We start from the raw sequence: 15107 nt of genomic DNA on the forward strand, positions 1-15107 counted from the left end.
ACTTCCTCTGTTTTTATTTTGAAAATCATCGCCGGAAGTTGTAACTTGCTGTAAATTTACACTGTATTTGATTCATGTTTTGTTAGCTAATCTAGCAAGCAGATGCCGACTGCTTCAACTTATTTTCAGATGAATATATGTGGTAAGGCTTTTGCTTTTCTTACGCCTATTTTACTTATCATATGTTGTAAGCTAAACTTAGGGAATTGGAAAGCTAATGCATTGCGTTTCAATGCATTCATGCTGAATTACCTTCTGTGCTAACCAGCTAACGTAGCTAACGATCGCTAACTGGAGCCTATGGAGAAGCCAGGGGGAACAGCCTTGACGTTAATTTTGACGTCTTTCACAGTGTGGTGAAAGCCGTGTTACTTTCGGCTATTAAATGTGCTCAAGAGGCCAAGAAAATGCATAGCAGCATAGGATATGGGCAATCTGTGGTCGCCCTGCGGATTTTGATCGCTTTACGTTAGCTTATGTTTGCGCTAAGGCCTGTGCCACGGCTGGGCCGTTGATGTAAAGCAAGTTACGGTTCATGGCAGTAAATTTATGTGTTGTAACACTTTAATTGGCAGTGATGGAAATTAACCTATACTTCAAATAACTGTACCTCTTACAGAACAATCTTCTGTTATTTGACATGTCTTCGATAATAACTTCACCATCACCGGTCAAAGTGACGTCATTGTATTACAGGTGTGTTAACGTATGATTTGCAATGATGGCCATTTACATACTTAACGGGAATTTATAGGTCTTTGCTGTACTGTGCTATTGTCTTGAGCCACTACTCATTTCTGTTCAGTTTGCTTGAGAAATGGTGCAGAGATTTAGTTAAACATGTGGAAAAATACAGTATATGAGGTGAAAGCAGAGTTTGTACAATTCTAAAAAGCTTGAAAGTCAACATCTGATATGACCACGTTTATTCTTCAACACAGCCTGAACTCTTAGGCAAGCTTTCTTTTAGGCAAGTAATTTCCTTAAGTAGCCTTTAGGAATAGGTCTATGGAACAGAGCTAACAACCATGCCACCATGCTATTGTATAGTGGATCAAAATCTGACGGTGCTTTTCCTCAATGCAGCCCTAAACCAAGACAGAGTGGTCCACCGTGTTTGACAGATGGTTGTAGATACTTTTTTCTCTCCTGACTTCTCCCATACATTATCTGCCATTTGACACAGAACAGGGCTGTAGACTAGCCTTTTGCCAGGTTGCACTGGTGCGTCTAACTTTTTTTTTTTAGGTGGATCAGCACAAAAGAACAGCTTGATAGCTTATGGACTATCCTCCATTGCAGTGCATCATGTTGTTAGCTTTACTGTATCTTATCAGGGAAACTGGTCAAGCCACTCTCTTCGAAATGTATACACTTTCCCCCTTTTACTTTCAGTAGGCTCTGGCCCGGAGTTGATCGTATGTGGCTCATTATCTGATGCCGTCTCCAGACCAGTATTAGACATAACCTGAGAGGATGATGGGTCCGTGTCAGAACACTGGCTATGAATTTCGGACGGATCGGGCCTTAACTTAACGAAGAAGTTATCAAGCGTTCTTTTCATCTTTTCTCATTACCCACAGCTACATCCACTTCTATCGGGCCTAGGCTACTTACCCCTTTCTATCCACCTGCACTTTCAAATGTACACACACACACGTAGGCCTACAGGAATATCTGGACCACGGCCAATCAGAGAGGTCCTGCACCCTTGACTATCTCTGATTGGTTTAGACCACGATATGGGCATAATGTGTGTCTGTTGCTGACCACGCAGAGACTTTTTTTTATTTACTCGAATGGTTGGTCGCACTGGTGCAACCTAGCCTAACCCAATTTTTTTTTAGTCACACCATTAAGAAATTAGGTCGCATGTGCGACCAAATTGGTTGCACTCTAGAGCCCTGCAGAACTTTCAAATTTCGGTTCATCAATCTGTAAGTTCATCACTCTAATTTTTGGTCCATTTCAGGCGTAATTTGGCATACCACTGCCTTTTTTCCTCTTTTCCCTTTCCTTAAGAATGGTACTGTTTTTTTGCAATATGTAGTTCAGTTTAGCCCTGTCACTTCTGTTGTACCCCAGATTTTTAAGGACAGTTTTTTTGTTTCACCTCAAACAAAACAAGATGTCTCCTGGGAACAAATTATGTTTTTGCAACAGGCTGCTTGCAACAAAGTGCCTTAAGATACATTTTAGACAGGTTCTTTGCTGTTTGTTATGTGTAGACACAACACGGGTCATTCCTTTAGTTAGGTGCCTTTTTATGTTTGAATGATTCATAGGTCAGTGTTAATTGACTTCACAAATAAAACCACATTCTTCTGAAATGGTCATGGACAGTGAATGAAAAAGCCAAAGACCAGTGAAAATCTTTGAAAGACCTTCAGAAAGCCTGGAGAACTATTGCTGGAGACCACTTAAAAAAATAAAAGCAAGTGTAGCTCCATCCTTCTATTTTCGTCCACTTAGCAGGGTTGTTGGGAGTTCTGGAGCCTATCCCAACCTGCGATAGGGCTACAGACTGAGTACGCCTTGGATAGGTTGCCAGTCTGTCGCAGGACAGACAGAGAGACAGACAATCATTCACACTCAAATTCACACTATGGACAATTTAGAATTACCATATTACTAGTTAACCAAACCTAACTGCATGTCTTTGGACTGTAGGGGGAAGCCAGAGTACCCAGAAAGAACTCACACAGATGTGGGGAGAACATGTAAACTCCACTCAGAAACTGCTCAATGTGACAGCGGTTAGCATTTGTTACCTCACAGCAAGAAGGGCCTGAGTTTAAATCTACCATCAGGCCAGGGCCTTTTTGTGTAGTGTTTCCAAAGAAAATATAAACAAATGAGGGGTCACGCAACTCTTTTTCATAGAACTTTGTGTCCTTACCTTGTTTCCCTTTAAGATTGGTGCCTACCACCTACAGCTGAGCCATCAAGCATATATATTATACTAATATATAATACATATTTAAAAAAATTCAATTATAACTCACATTTTCAGTTATTTGTCACAAACACTGATGCTGTCCAGTTTATTTTATTTTTTCAACTGAGACATTTTGGATTATAAAATGAATTTGGGATTATTTATGTATTTAATCTTTTTTCTGAACCAGTGTAGTTAGTTTGGTTTGGGTTTCAACAGAGGTCACATATCAGTTAAAATAGGTAAAATGTAAAATAAAATAATTGGCTGTATACTGTCTATCAGGCATCATGTGGCTTAACATAAACTTTGTGTCAGGCCTACCCTATTATACTCTTAATCTATGTCTAATGTGTGATTGCAGCATAAAACAGCTCATACGCCACTCCTACTAAGAAGGGAGGATGGCACACCACCGCACCCCACCTGAGACATCCCAGAGGACGGAGTACCTAGAGGCTGATAATGAATCCGACAGGGACTCTGGTGTTGGGGATGATGCAGGAGAGGATGCTGACAGTTGCCATGAAAGCACAGTAACAGAAGAAGAGAAACTTGAGAACCACGATGGCGGGGAAGGAAAAAGTGGGGAGGGAGAAGATTTTACAGTCTTTGTTGCCTTTCAAGGAAATATGGATGATGAAGACTTCATTCAGAAACTTGAGACAATCCTCAGAGGGATACCAAACGTGCTTGATATGGGTTAGTTCTATTTCCTTTAATGCTTTTATTTTGAAAAAGTTATTTGTGTTTGACAATTTGCATTTTAAAAAGCTGCTCATTAATAGATGAACAAATGCAAACTTTCAAGTGCTACTGAAAGTTGTTTCTACTGATGTCTGCATTTATATCAGTCTTGAGCAGAATCCACTTGGATCTTTCCATGTTTCTGATTGTAATGTTGACTCTTAGGGGTCTGTTGACACTTGACAATATAAAATGGCATTCTAATGTGATGAATCTTTAACGATCTATGGTACACTGACTTTGATTCTGTCTTGTAAAACAAGTTTTACAAGGATTGCAAATGCAGACATGTTACCATTTGTGTCCTGGTCTTTCCCCCACAATAACCAGAAAAAAAATTCCCTTCTGTGCACTGTAATTGCAAGACCACCTCATTAATTATTGCTCCTCTAGGCCCTGAGCGGCTTCAACCACAGCATGTGGAGCCGTGGAACAGTGTGCGGGTTACCTTCAACATTCCTCGGGATGCTGCTGAGCGTCTCCGTCTGTTGGCCCAGAACAACCAGCAGCAGCTCAGAGACCTGGGGATTCTCTCTGTCCAGATAGAAGGTAACGGCACAGTCCTCACGGTTCACTGCACGTCAAAGCAGGATGCATGAGACCATTTTTGTCGATGGCACTTCAATATAAAGCATGCAAACAGGACTTTCTGTACAGATTAAGTTACTTATTGTTTCTGTCCATTGATGTTCAGGGGAAGGTGCCATCAATGTGGCTATGGGACCAAATCGAGGACAAGAAGTCAGGGTGAATGGACCAATGGGTGCACCTGGTCAGATAAGAATGGATGCTGGTTTTCCTGGTCAGCCTGGTCCAGGTATTACTTTACTCAAATTAACACACAGAGGAAGTTCTTGAAAATTTGTTTAATATTTCTTTTACTAGTTTTTTGAATAAATTACAATTTGTATTGGATACTTCGTTTTTGGTTCTTGTTATCCCTAATGTGGTCTTGTTAGTAATTGTGAATTTGTTTTGTTTTCAAAGAAGTATTTACACATTTTTGTATTATTTTTATTTTTGTATTTCATAATGAATAAATATGCTTATATTTCCTCTAGGAGGGGTTCGAATGGCTAATCCATCAATGGTTCCTCCAGGGCCTGGCATGGTAGGTCAGACTATGTTACCAAGTAGTAGTGGACAGATCCACCCTCGACTTCAGAGACCACCTTCACAAACAGGTTCAGGTTTCTTATTTCTCTACATGTTGCATTTTAGGATATGTTGCATTTTATACTGTACTGTAACAGGAAAAATTGCACCTTCCTGACTCACAGATGCGATGGATCCAATGATGTCAGTCCAACAGCAGCAACAGCTTCAGCACCAACAGGCTGGTCCCCATGGCTCAGGCCCCATGCCTCCTCAAGCTGCACATCACATGCAGGCTCTACAGGCTGGGAGACCGCTCAATCCTGCTGCACTGCAGCAGCTACAACATCAGCATCACCAGCAGCAACAGGCTCAGCTCTCCCAACTTGGACCTAGACCTCCATTCAACCAATCAGGCCAGATGGCTGCGCCCTCTGGCTGGAATCAGTTGCCTCCTGGTGTCCTCCAACCACCCACAGCCCAAGGAGGCCCTGCCTGGAGAAAGCCCCCACCCCAAGCACAGATGGTTCAACGCCCACCTTCCCTTGCTACAGTTCAGACCCCCAGTCATCCTCCGCCCCCCTACCCAGTTGGCAGCCAGCAGGCTGGGCAGGTATTCGGTGCGATGGGACAGGGACAATTACAGCAACAACAACAACAGGCTGGAATGGGTCAGTTTGCTGCTCCCCAGCCTAAAGGTCAACAGCCTGCCACTGGTGTTGCAGGGCCACCAAGACCCCCTCCACCCCTACCACCAACTACTGGACCACAGGGTAACCTCACTGCCAAATCCCCTGGTTCGTCCTCATCTCCTTTTCAGCAGGGTTCACCAGGGACACCACCTATGATGGCTCAGAGACCTACAACTCCACAGGGCTTCCCCCAGGGTATAGGTTCACCAGGAAGGGCAGCCCTCAGTCAACAGGGTAACATGCAACAGGCATTCATGGGAATGCCCCAGCATGGACAGCCTGGGGCCCAAGTTCACCCAGGTGAGATGCTTCATAATTATTTATTGTCACACTAAAAACACGTTTTTGGTTATCAGAACAACATTACGTATTTGGTTCTAAGATGTCTAAAATATCAAAATGTTTTATATATGCAGGTATGCCAAAGCGACCCATAGGCTTTCCAACCCCAAACTTTGTTCAAGGTCAGGTGAGTGCTAGCACTCCAGGAACCCCTGTTGGAGGCCCCGGCCAGCAGCTACAGAGCAGCCAAGCAATGGCTCACACAGGTAAAATGTCTACAACACTGCACACATGTGGGATTTATGTCTTAGGTGCAACACAGTTATCTGCTTTTCTAATACATGGGCGTCTTTTATATAGTTATTTATTTTCTTTTGGCCATTAAACTGTTAAGACAATCAGAATTTTTTACATTTAATAAATATATTTGTATTGTTAGAGCGTATAGTTGCAGAGTTTGTAGTTTAGCATTATTAGATCACTGAGAAACAGCTTAAAATAGTTAATAATGTATAATAATGCAATAATGTATAATAAATAGCAATAAATTCATTATAGGCCTTAACTTTGATTTTGACAAACTTAATAGCGGTCGGCAGGCCATACAGTGCCATTTGTACTAAAATAAAAGGGTTCATTAAAAAAATGGCATCAGTAAGTAGCTTAATCTATTTTCCTTTTTGTTAAGAGTAATGTATTCTGTTTACCCTTGTTAAGACCAAGTCACAATTTGGCTTTTTTTTTTTTTATCAAGTTTTTCATTAAAATATTAGAGTAATGTATTTTAAATTATTTATGCTATGGATCCACCTGTGCCGTTTCTGATAAAGATGAGAATGTATTTGTCAGTGTCAGTGCAACATGCATAAGACTGACACATTGAATAAGAGCACGATCTTAACTCTGCAAAAAGCCAGTGCTCCATTTTGTCAAGCAGGCCTAGAGACCCATCAGCAAGCCCGTAGCAACTCAGCAACCTAGGTGGTTGGCATAAGCGATAACACATTTTCCCTAGTAATCAGTGGTTGCCGATTCGTCGCAGACCGAATCGGCAACTGGGGCTTTAAAGAAAGTGATGAGAATTCACACCAAAATTTAATCGACTCTTCCTTTGGACATGTTTCACTTCTCCAGCAATTCAGATGAAAGATATGGTAGTTTTTGTGTGAACTTCATGTCAAACAAATTAACTACACCTTTCACATAATAGTAGGTGACTTATAGTAGACTAATAGTAACTTATCTCTGGACACTTTATAATCTAATTTAACAAAGCATGGCTCTGTGTGCAGTTAGCAGAAGGCATAATAGCTGATTACCTCACATGAAATCCATTAAGTTATTGTCTTTATGTCCCTCCCCAACCCATTTTGCATTAGGAGCTCAACCATCAGCCTCTACACCAAACTCAATGCAGGGACCACCCCATGCTCCACCTAATGTTATGGGTGTTCAAAGTAGCATGGCAGGTTCAGCACCTGGTACAACTGCTGGGCCTAGTATGGGCCAGCAACAGCCTGGCCTCCAGACCCAGATGATGGGCCTCCAGCATCAGGCCCAGCCTGTGTCCTCCTCCCCCAGCCAGATGGTTCAAGGCCAGGGTGCAGGTCAGACTGTCCTCTCAAGGCCCATCAATCAAGGGCAGAGAGGAGGGATGACCCCACCCAAGCAGATGATGCCTCAGCAAGGCCAGGGGGTGATGCATGGGCAGGGTCAGATGGTTGGAGGCCAAGGGCACCAGGCCATGCTCCTGCAGCAGCAGCAGCAACAACAACAGCAGCAACAAAACTCAATGATGGAACAAATGGTTGCCAACCAGATGCAAGGCAACAAGCAGGCTTTCGGGGGCAAGATGCCAGCCGGGGTTATGCCTGGGCAGATGATGCGTGGCCCTTCTCCAAATGTACCAGGTAACATGGCTCAGTTCCAGGGTCAGGTTGGCCCACAGCAGATGACTCCACAGCAACAACAACAAATGGCTCAACTTCAGCAGCAGCAAATGCAACAACACCAGCTGCAACAGCAGCTGCAACAGCAACAGCAGCACCAGCAGATGAATCAGCAACAGTCTCAGCAGGTTCCTGTTGCTGGAAATCCTAATCAAGTTATGGGCATGCATGGGCAACAGATGAGACTGCCTTCAGGGCACCCTCTCATTCAACAACAGTTGCAACAGCAGCAGTTACAACAGCAGCAGAAGCAACAACAAGCCATGATGCAACAGCAGCAGCAGCAACAACAACAACAGGCAGCTCAGCAACATCCACATGCCATGGGGGATCCAAACAGTGGGACAGGAGATTTGGGAGTACAACAAATGGTTCCTGATATGCAGGCACAGCAACAGCAAAGCATGATGGGAGGCCCCCAGCACATGCAGATGGGAAATGGGCACTTTCCAGGTCATGGCATGAATTTCAACTCACAGTTTCCAGGTCAGATGCAGATTGCAGGACCTTGTGGACAGCCAGGTGGCTTTCCTGTTAGCAAAGATGTTACACTGACTAGCCCACTGCTGGTCAATCTGCTGCAGAGTGATATTTCAGCCAGCCAATTTGGACCAGGAGGAAAACAAGGAGCAGGTGGGGGAAATCCAGCCAAACCCAAAAAGAAGAAGCCAGCACGCAAGAAGAAGCCCAAAGAGGGAGAAGGTCAACAGCAAGTAGAGGGACTTGGGTAATAATTTGTACTTGTAACAGTTTTTGCCATGGGATGCAATTTATTTTCATCACTCATTGGTTAATTGTCTAATTGTTCAACAATTTCTTTCTCTTCTTAGTAGTCTTGAAGTGGCTGCTGGCATGGAGGATGCTGAACTGCCAAATCTTGGTGGTGAACATGGTATGGGCTTAGACAACGCAGGCCAGAAACACCCTGAATTTGCTAACAGGCCTGGAGGTAAATAGCAACATACATTTCCAGTTATTTTGTGCACATTTAAGTTGCATTCAGTCCAGGGTAAATACCCTAACTTTATTTATTTGCAGTAAACTTTTTTACTGCATCTTTTAAAAAAAAAAAAAAAAAAATATATATATATATATATATATATATATATATATTTGTTTGTTTGTGAATCTTTTTATGCTTTTACTTAGGCTTTCCTGGCCAGCCTGGAGATCAAAGAGTATTGCAGCAAGTACCCATGCAATTTATGCAGCAACAACAACAACCACCATCGCAGCAACAACAACAGCAGCAGCAGCAACAACAACCACCATCACAGCAACAACAACAGCAGATGCAGCAGCAGCAGCAGCAACAACAACCACCATCACAGCAACAACAACAACAGATGCAGCACATACAACAACAGCAGATGCAGCAACAACAAATGCAGCATCAGCAGCAGCAAATGCAACAGCAAATACAGCAACAGCAGCAACAGTTGCAGCAGCAGCAACAGTTACAGCAACAGCAGCAACAGTTGCAGCAGCAGCAACAGTTGCAGCAGCAGCAGATGCAACACATGCAACAGATACAAGGTCTCCAGAATGCACAAGGACAGCAGGGAATGACAGGACAGCAGACTACAGGTCAAGGCCAGCCCCAAATGCACCCTCATCAGCTACAGCAGCAACCACAACAGCAACCACACCTGCAACAGCAGGTAATAAAGTTATGTACATTGGTGATAATTTTTGGTATTAGCATAACAATATGTCAGTTCATACTTAGCAGTGAGCCTCATGTTTCTTTCTAGCAACAACAGCAGATGATGATGATGCTGAAGATGCAGCAGGAGCAGGCGAAGAATCGTATGCCCATCCCTCCAGGAGGGCAGCTACCTCCCCGAGGAATGGGCAATCAAACTGAGGTGCAAAGACATCCTGTCTCACAGCAAGGCAACATGCCTGTGATGATCAGCCTTCAAGGACCTGGAGGGGTGCCACCATCACCTGACAAAGCCAGAGGAATGCCCCTGATAGTGAACCCACAGGTGAGGGCCCTGTTGGGACATACATTAACATAGTGCTGAAATTCTCATCTATTTTTTTTTTTAGCATTTAAGTTTGGAGTGCAAAGATGTAATATGAACAATTTGCCTTTGTTTTTCCTCTCTACTTTTTAGCTTGCAGGGGCTGCACGACGAATGTCCCATTCTGATGCAGGACAGGCTCCCCAAGGAACTGGATCTGAAGAAGCCCCTTCAGGTGCCCACTCAAAGCAGGACAGACCTGGTGGCCCAGAAATGGGGGGACAACCAGGAAATGGCACTCAACAGATTGTGGGCAATCAGGCCTCCAACACTCACATGATGAAGCAAGTCCCTGGTTCAGCGCAAATGCCCCAGCATACTGGAGCTAGTCCTCAGCAGCAGTTACCCACTCAACCTCAACAAGGAGGTCCCATGCCTGGTCTTCATTTCCCCAATGTCCCCACAACCTCACAGAGTTCAAGACCTAAAACCCCCAACAGAGCCAGCCCCAGACCATACCACCATCCCCTCACCCCAACCAATCGTCCACCCAGTACTGAACCCTCAGAAATTAACCTTTCACCCGAGAGGCTAAATGCCTCTATTGCAGGGCTTTTTCCTCCCAAAATTAACATTCCTTTGCCTCCAAGGCAGCCAAACCTAAACAGGGGATTTGATCAGCAAGGTCTTAATCCAACAACTCTGAAAGCCATTGGACAGGCACCTCCTAACCTAACTTTACCAGGAAACAACAATGGCAGTGCTGGTGGAAATAACACTAACAACAATCAGCAGGCATTTTCTGCTGGTTCTGGTACTGGGATGGTAGGTGCTAAACAGGACAAACCAGCTGGAGTGCAGGGTAAGAGGGCAAGTCCCAGCAATAGTAGGAGGTCAAGCCCAGCCTCTAGTCGTAAGTCAGCCACCCCGAGTCCAGGAAGACAGAAAGGGGCAAAAATGGCTGTCACTGGCCCTCCACACCAGCAGCAGTTGGTCAGTCCTCAGGGGCAAACAATGATGCTAAGCCCTACCTCAGTACCTCCAAGTCCAGTATCTATGGCTTCACAAGTGACTGGTTCCATGGAGGCGCAGCAGACCCAGAGCAACCTTCATGGAATTCAAGGTAACCCTGCTGATGGAGTCAGGGATAGTCAGGGAATGATAACAGCAGAGCAGCGACAGATACCACAGTCTCAGTCACAGCCACAGCCTTTAAGGGAGTTATCAGCACCCAGAATGACTAGCCCTCGTCTGCCTGCACCTCAGCAGCCTAAAACTGACTTGGAACTGCAGGCTTGCACTGTTGATAGGCAGCTGACGCATTCAGCGCCTGTACAGGAGTCCGAGGTCTCACCTGCTATCAGAGCAGCCCCGACTTCCCTAAACCAGTTACTGGATAACACAGGTGTTCCAAATATGTCCCTGAGAACCGTACAGAGTAGTACTGTTAGGGATGTAATGGGAAAGGACAGTCCTAAGTCTGCTTTTGATCCAGAAAGACCACTTCACAGTAATTCCCAAAGCACAGATGTGGCAGTGTCTGTTGCTAATACTGCAGAAACCGAAGCTAAACTCAAACCTGCTGTCCCAGTCCCTACCAGCAGTCCTAACTTACTGCCTGTTTCAGTTCCTGGTTCACATCCTCCCAATAGCATGAACTCCAATACCACTCCCAGCCTTAATCAAAACCCAGTTTCCAGTCTTGGTGTCATTCCTAGTTCAAATGTAAATGCAACACCTACACACACAGTCAGTACCAACACTAATGCCACCACAAGTGTAAACCCCAGTACAATTGCTTCCAGTCAGATTAGTTCTGCGTCCACAGTTAGTAGTAGTTCGAACTCTAGCTCTGCTGTAAACCCAATTGGTTCGGCTACTAAACCAAGCCCTAGTCCTAAAACTGTGACAAGTGTACACTCAGTCATACAGATCCCTGCCTCTTCTAGCACCATTTCCCCCAACCAGATCACTGTGTTTGTGGCCTCAAACCCTATCACTTCTGCCCCTGCTTCACAGCCGCCCACATCTATGGTTTCAACTATGGTGGCTGTCCCTCACAGGAACATTAGACCTCAGGACATCCGGCAGCAGAGCTCAGCATCCCGACCTCCTCAGTTCATCACAACCACCCCTGTATTTATCAACCCAATTTTCCAGGTCCCAAGTTCATCTGTGGCTCCCAATACTACAGTGGTATCTCAGTCAGTCACCATGGTGGGGTCTATCCAAGTGTCAAATGCAAATATCCAGCTTTCTGCTGCTCCAAGCTCTACCCAGTCCTCAGGGACTAACATGACCAGCAGTCAGCCCACTAGAAATGCTGTTGGACAGCTTCAGATTGCCACTAGTATGTCATCACCGGCCCCAGCACCTCCCCTAGGTCTTCAAAGTAACCCAGCAGCTAACAAAACAGAAAGCCCCGGTGAGGCTATTTCTACTCCAAAATCTCACCCAGTTCCACAGCCATCTCCTCATCCCAACCCTTCAGCATCTCCCTTTCAGCCACCTCTGGCTTCTCCTCTTCCCTGCTCTAGTCCTGGGGCTGTTAACACCGTCCGGAAAAGCCCTGTTTCTTCATCTCCAACTGCCCAGTTAAGAAGTAAGCCTGCACAGGTTGCTGTAGCTGTTTCTGTTACAGCGGACTCCCAGCAAAGTCCTGTGGAAAGGCCTGCACAGGGGCACACAGGGGCTGTGCCACCACAGGTCTTTCATCCTCCTGCTAGTCCAGCCATTCAGATTGAAGCACAAGCCCCCCATACTACTGCTGTTTCCCAAAACACCCTTGCTATATCTGCAGTTTCATCTCCAGTCCCAGTTCCTGGTCAAGTCACTGCTCCTACTCAGATTATAAGCCAGACTCAAGCACATGCACCAGCTTCAGTCTCAACCCCAATGCAAGCTGTAACATCTCAAGCTCCTGTTGTGGCTGTAGTTGGTACTCCCACTGGTGTTTCTTCTTCAGCTGTGCTCTCCACAGTTCCTCTTGTGCAAAGTCCAGTACCGTCCATTATTCCAACCCTTGCCACACCTGGACCTGTTCGCGAGGGTTCCCAGACCACATCCTCTCCAGCTGCTAACCCAAGCGGAGTTCCAGCAGGCCAGTCTGACCCTGCAACAGCTGTGGAGCCCTCCATCCCAACAGCTGGAGCAGCTGCTGAAACCACTCAGACCACAGCAGGTAAACGTGCAGCCGTGAGCTACATTAATTTTTGAAGCTGATGAGCACCTTAATGCACTACATGTCAGTCATGTGCTTAGGTCCACTTATTGTATGTTACAAAAAACCTGTATAATGCTAGCTTATGTATGAAGTATTGTTTAATGTTTATGTCTTTTTCGATAGAAAAAGGCTGTTTCTCTGTGCAAATATTCTGGCAACTGATTCCCATAGTGGGAAGAATCCACTGCTTAGCTCCCTATATACAATTACATAGCTATATCATATGTGCCCATATGTGAACAGTTAGTGGTGTGTATTTTAATGTGTTATTTATTTAGATATGTCAATTGAACTGTTTTATTCTTTCACCTCCCAGCACCTATTCAACAAGAAGCTCCACAGTCACAGGAACCTACTGCTACCGAGAAGACCGGTTAGTGTTGTCATCCTTGTTTTTGAGCTGTTAAAATACTTCTCTCTAAAATAGAATATAAGCAATTGGAATTTAAATTGCACGTGAATAATTCCTGTTTTTGTTTTGTTCAGGTGAAGAGGCTTCGACCGGTTCTGAACAGGGGTAAGATCATGTTCTTTGTTATGGTTTGTTAATTGCTGTGTAATGTGTCACGGGCTAGGGTTTTTAAGGTGTCCCTTACTGCTGATCTTTGAAAAAGCTGGCCTAATCTTAAGATTGATGCTTTTGAAGAAGAAATGCTTAGACATTTCAAGCTTCACTGAAACTCAGGGAGTTCATTTGCTTGGCCACGGAGGGATACATGGTGAAATCAATGAGCCATATGGCCCCAGCAATGGGTACGTATGATAAGCATGCAACAATATAATTATATTAATGCATGTCAAAAGGTTGAACAATGAGCAGCCCATCACAGAACAAATTGCAGCTCTCCCACTGACCTTTATGGCCATGTTTCTTTTCCTGGGGATTGTCGTGTTGTGGTGGGGGGAAGTGAAGCCATGTTTTGTTCAGCACAGTGTATAGTTTACCGCTGTTTTTCCACTTCTATCACAGATGGGCAAAGAAAAGAAAGGCGCCCATCAACTTAGTCTCAAGGTATGTATTTTAACACGTTTGTGCTGAAAAGACACAAGCAGTGATCATGTCAGCGTAGTGGATGCTGTCGGGATGAAGATGGACAGTATCTGTGGTAGACGAGGAAAAACAGCAGAGTCCTGATTGGTATTATATCTTTCTCTGACTAGAGCAGAGTTAACTCACACCGTTGTCTGTTTGGTAAAACTTTCTTGTGTTGTTCTCCTTTTCTTTTCCATTTTTTCCCCTTTTCTATCTTGTTCTCCCAGAGCTGCTGTGGAGAAGCCCAAAGGGCCAAGCAGGCGCAGCTCCCGGGCTGAGAAAGAGGTGGAGGAGGAGCCAGTAGCAGACAGCAGCCTTAGGAAGAGATCGGCCAGGCCTGCAACCAGTGCTGCTGTGAAAGGTAATTAAAAAAGACACCGTATCAATCACTATATCCAAGCTGTGCCTGCTACCATTTCCCCGACACAAATGCATGTCTTCTCTTTGACAGAAGCTGGAGCGAGCCCCACGCAGGCCAAGAGAAGGAAGTCTAAGTAGGCACGACTACAGTTGTGTTTACCTGTGAAATGTACTGTAAATGTTTTTGTTTCCCCGCTGTGAATCACTTGATAATGGTTTCTCTGAGCAGGATTATAAATTTTTACTAGAGGAAGAGACCTGTGTACAGATTGTTTTAAAAGGAATCATGCTATTGTCGTGTCCACGTGAGATTGTAGTTAGGTGTGCATACAGTTTGTGTGAATGTGCTTTTTATATGAAATGCTGGATTAATCATGTGAAGATAGATGGTGCAGCTTGTCATGACGGTATAATGTAAAACAAATAAAATTTTCTACCGCTTTTTTTCTGTGGAAATGAGTCATTTGATCTGTGTGTTGCCCTTAATTCACTCTTTAGTTGCTTTAAACAGGAATGTCAGACTTTGAGTTTAAGCGGGCCAGACCAGTAAAACTATATAGAGATTGACAGACCACGTGACTTTCGCGCATTGTTTTGTGGGTACCTGTGGCAGAAATTAAAAAAAAAACACTGCATCAAGCGCTAGTATTTCCAGCATCGGTAATCATTAATTCTGCGGTTTTAATCCCTACTTGCATTTTATTCGCCCCAAAAACAGTTATGTACAAAACGACGGAGAACACGGCAGGTCCAAACAAAGACAGACTTGACGAAATGGCAAAAAAAGGACGAGGAAAAAAATCAAAGGAGTGAAATGG

At 44.5% G+C, this 15107-nt stretch overlaps 1 protein-coding gene across 3 annotated transcripts; it reads left to right on the plus strand.

Moving 5' to 3' along the window:
* The first annotated feature begins 37 nt into the window (after nucleotides 1–37).
* Nucleotides 38–14730, plus strand: ncoa6 (nuclear receptor coactivator 6). 3 transcript variants are annotated; one of them, XM_076878730.1, is made up of 17 exons: nucleotides 38–142; nucleotides 3303–3640; nucleotides 4079–4234; nucleotides 4380–4502; nucleotides 4747–4869; nucleotides 4966–5772; nucleotides 5889–6020; nucleotides 7134–8430; nucleotides 8534–8652; nucleotides 8853–9364; nucleotides 9458–9694; nucleotides 9827–12854; nucleotides 13213–13269; nucleotides 13383–13413; nucleotides 13867–13908; nucleotides 14157–14290; nucleotides 14381–14730. In XM_076878730.1, exons 2-17 carry the CDS (start codon nucleotides 3343–3345, stop codon nucleotides 14425–14427), a joined length of 7143 nt encoding a protein of 2380 aa, XP_076734845.1. In that variant the 5' UTR covers nucleotides 38–142; nucleotides 3303–3342; the 3' UTR covers nucleotides 14428–14730. The 3 variants fall into 3 exon arrangements, with proteins under 3 accessions (XP_076734845.1, XP_076734846.1, XP_076734847.1); XM_076878731.1 differs by having other exon boundaries at nucleotides 8537–8652; XM_076878732.1 differs by lacking the exon at nucleotides 13867–13908.
* The last annotated feature ends 377 nt before the right edge of the window (nucleotides 14731–15107 follow it).

Source organism: Maylandia zebra, linkage group LG20, assembly GCF_041146795.1.
Source record: "Maylandia zebra isolate NMK-2024a linkage group LG20, Mzebra_GT3a, whole genome shotgun sequence".
NCBI lineage: Eukaryota > Metazoa > Chordata > Actinopteri > Cichliformes > Cichlidae > Maylandia > Maylandia zebra.

What these genes read in the sequence shown, in the direction of transcription:
- ncoa6 (XM_076878730.1), top strand. Translation starts at nt 3,343, where the DNA reads ATGGCACACCACCGCACCCCACCTGAGACATCCCAGAGGACGGAGTAC. An exon ending in TGGGGCCCAAGTTCACCCAG is followed by an intron (nt 5,773 to 5,888) that starts GTGAGATGCTTC and finishes TTATATATGCAG; the next exon opens with GTATGCCAAAGCGACCCATA. An exon ending in CCCATCAACTTAGTCTCAAG is followed by an intron (nt 13,909 to 14,156) that starts GTATGTATTTTA and finishes TTGTTCTCCCAG; the next exon opens with AGCTGCTGTGGAGAAGCCCA.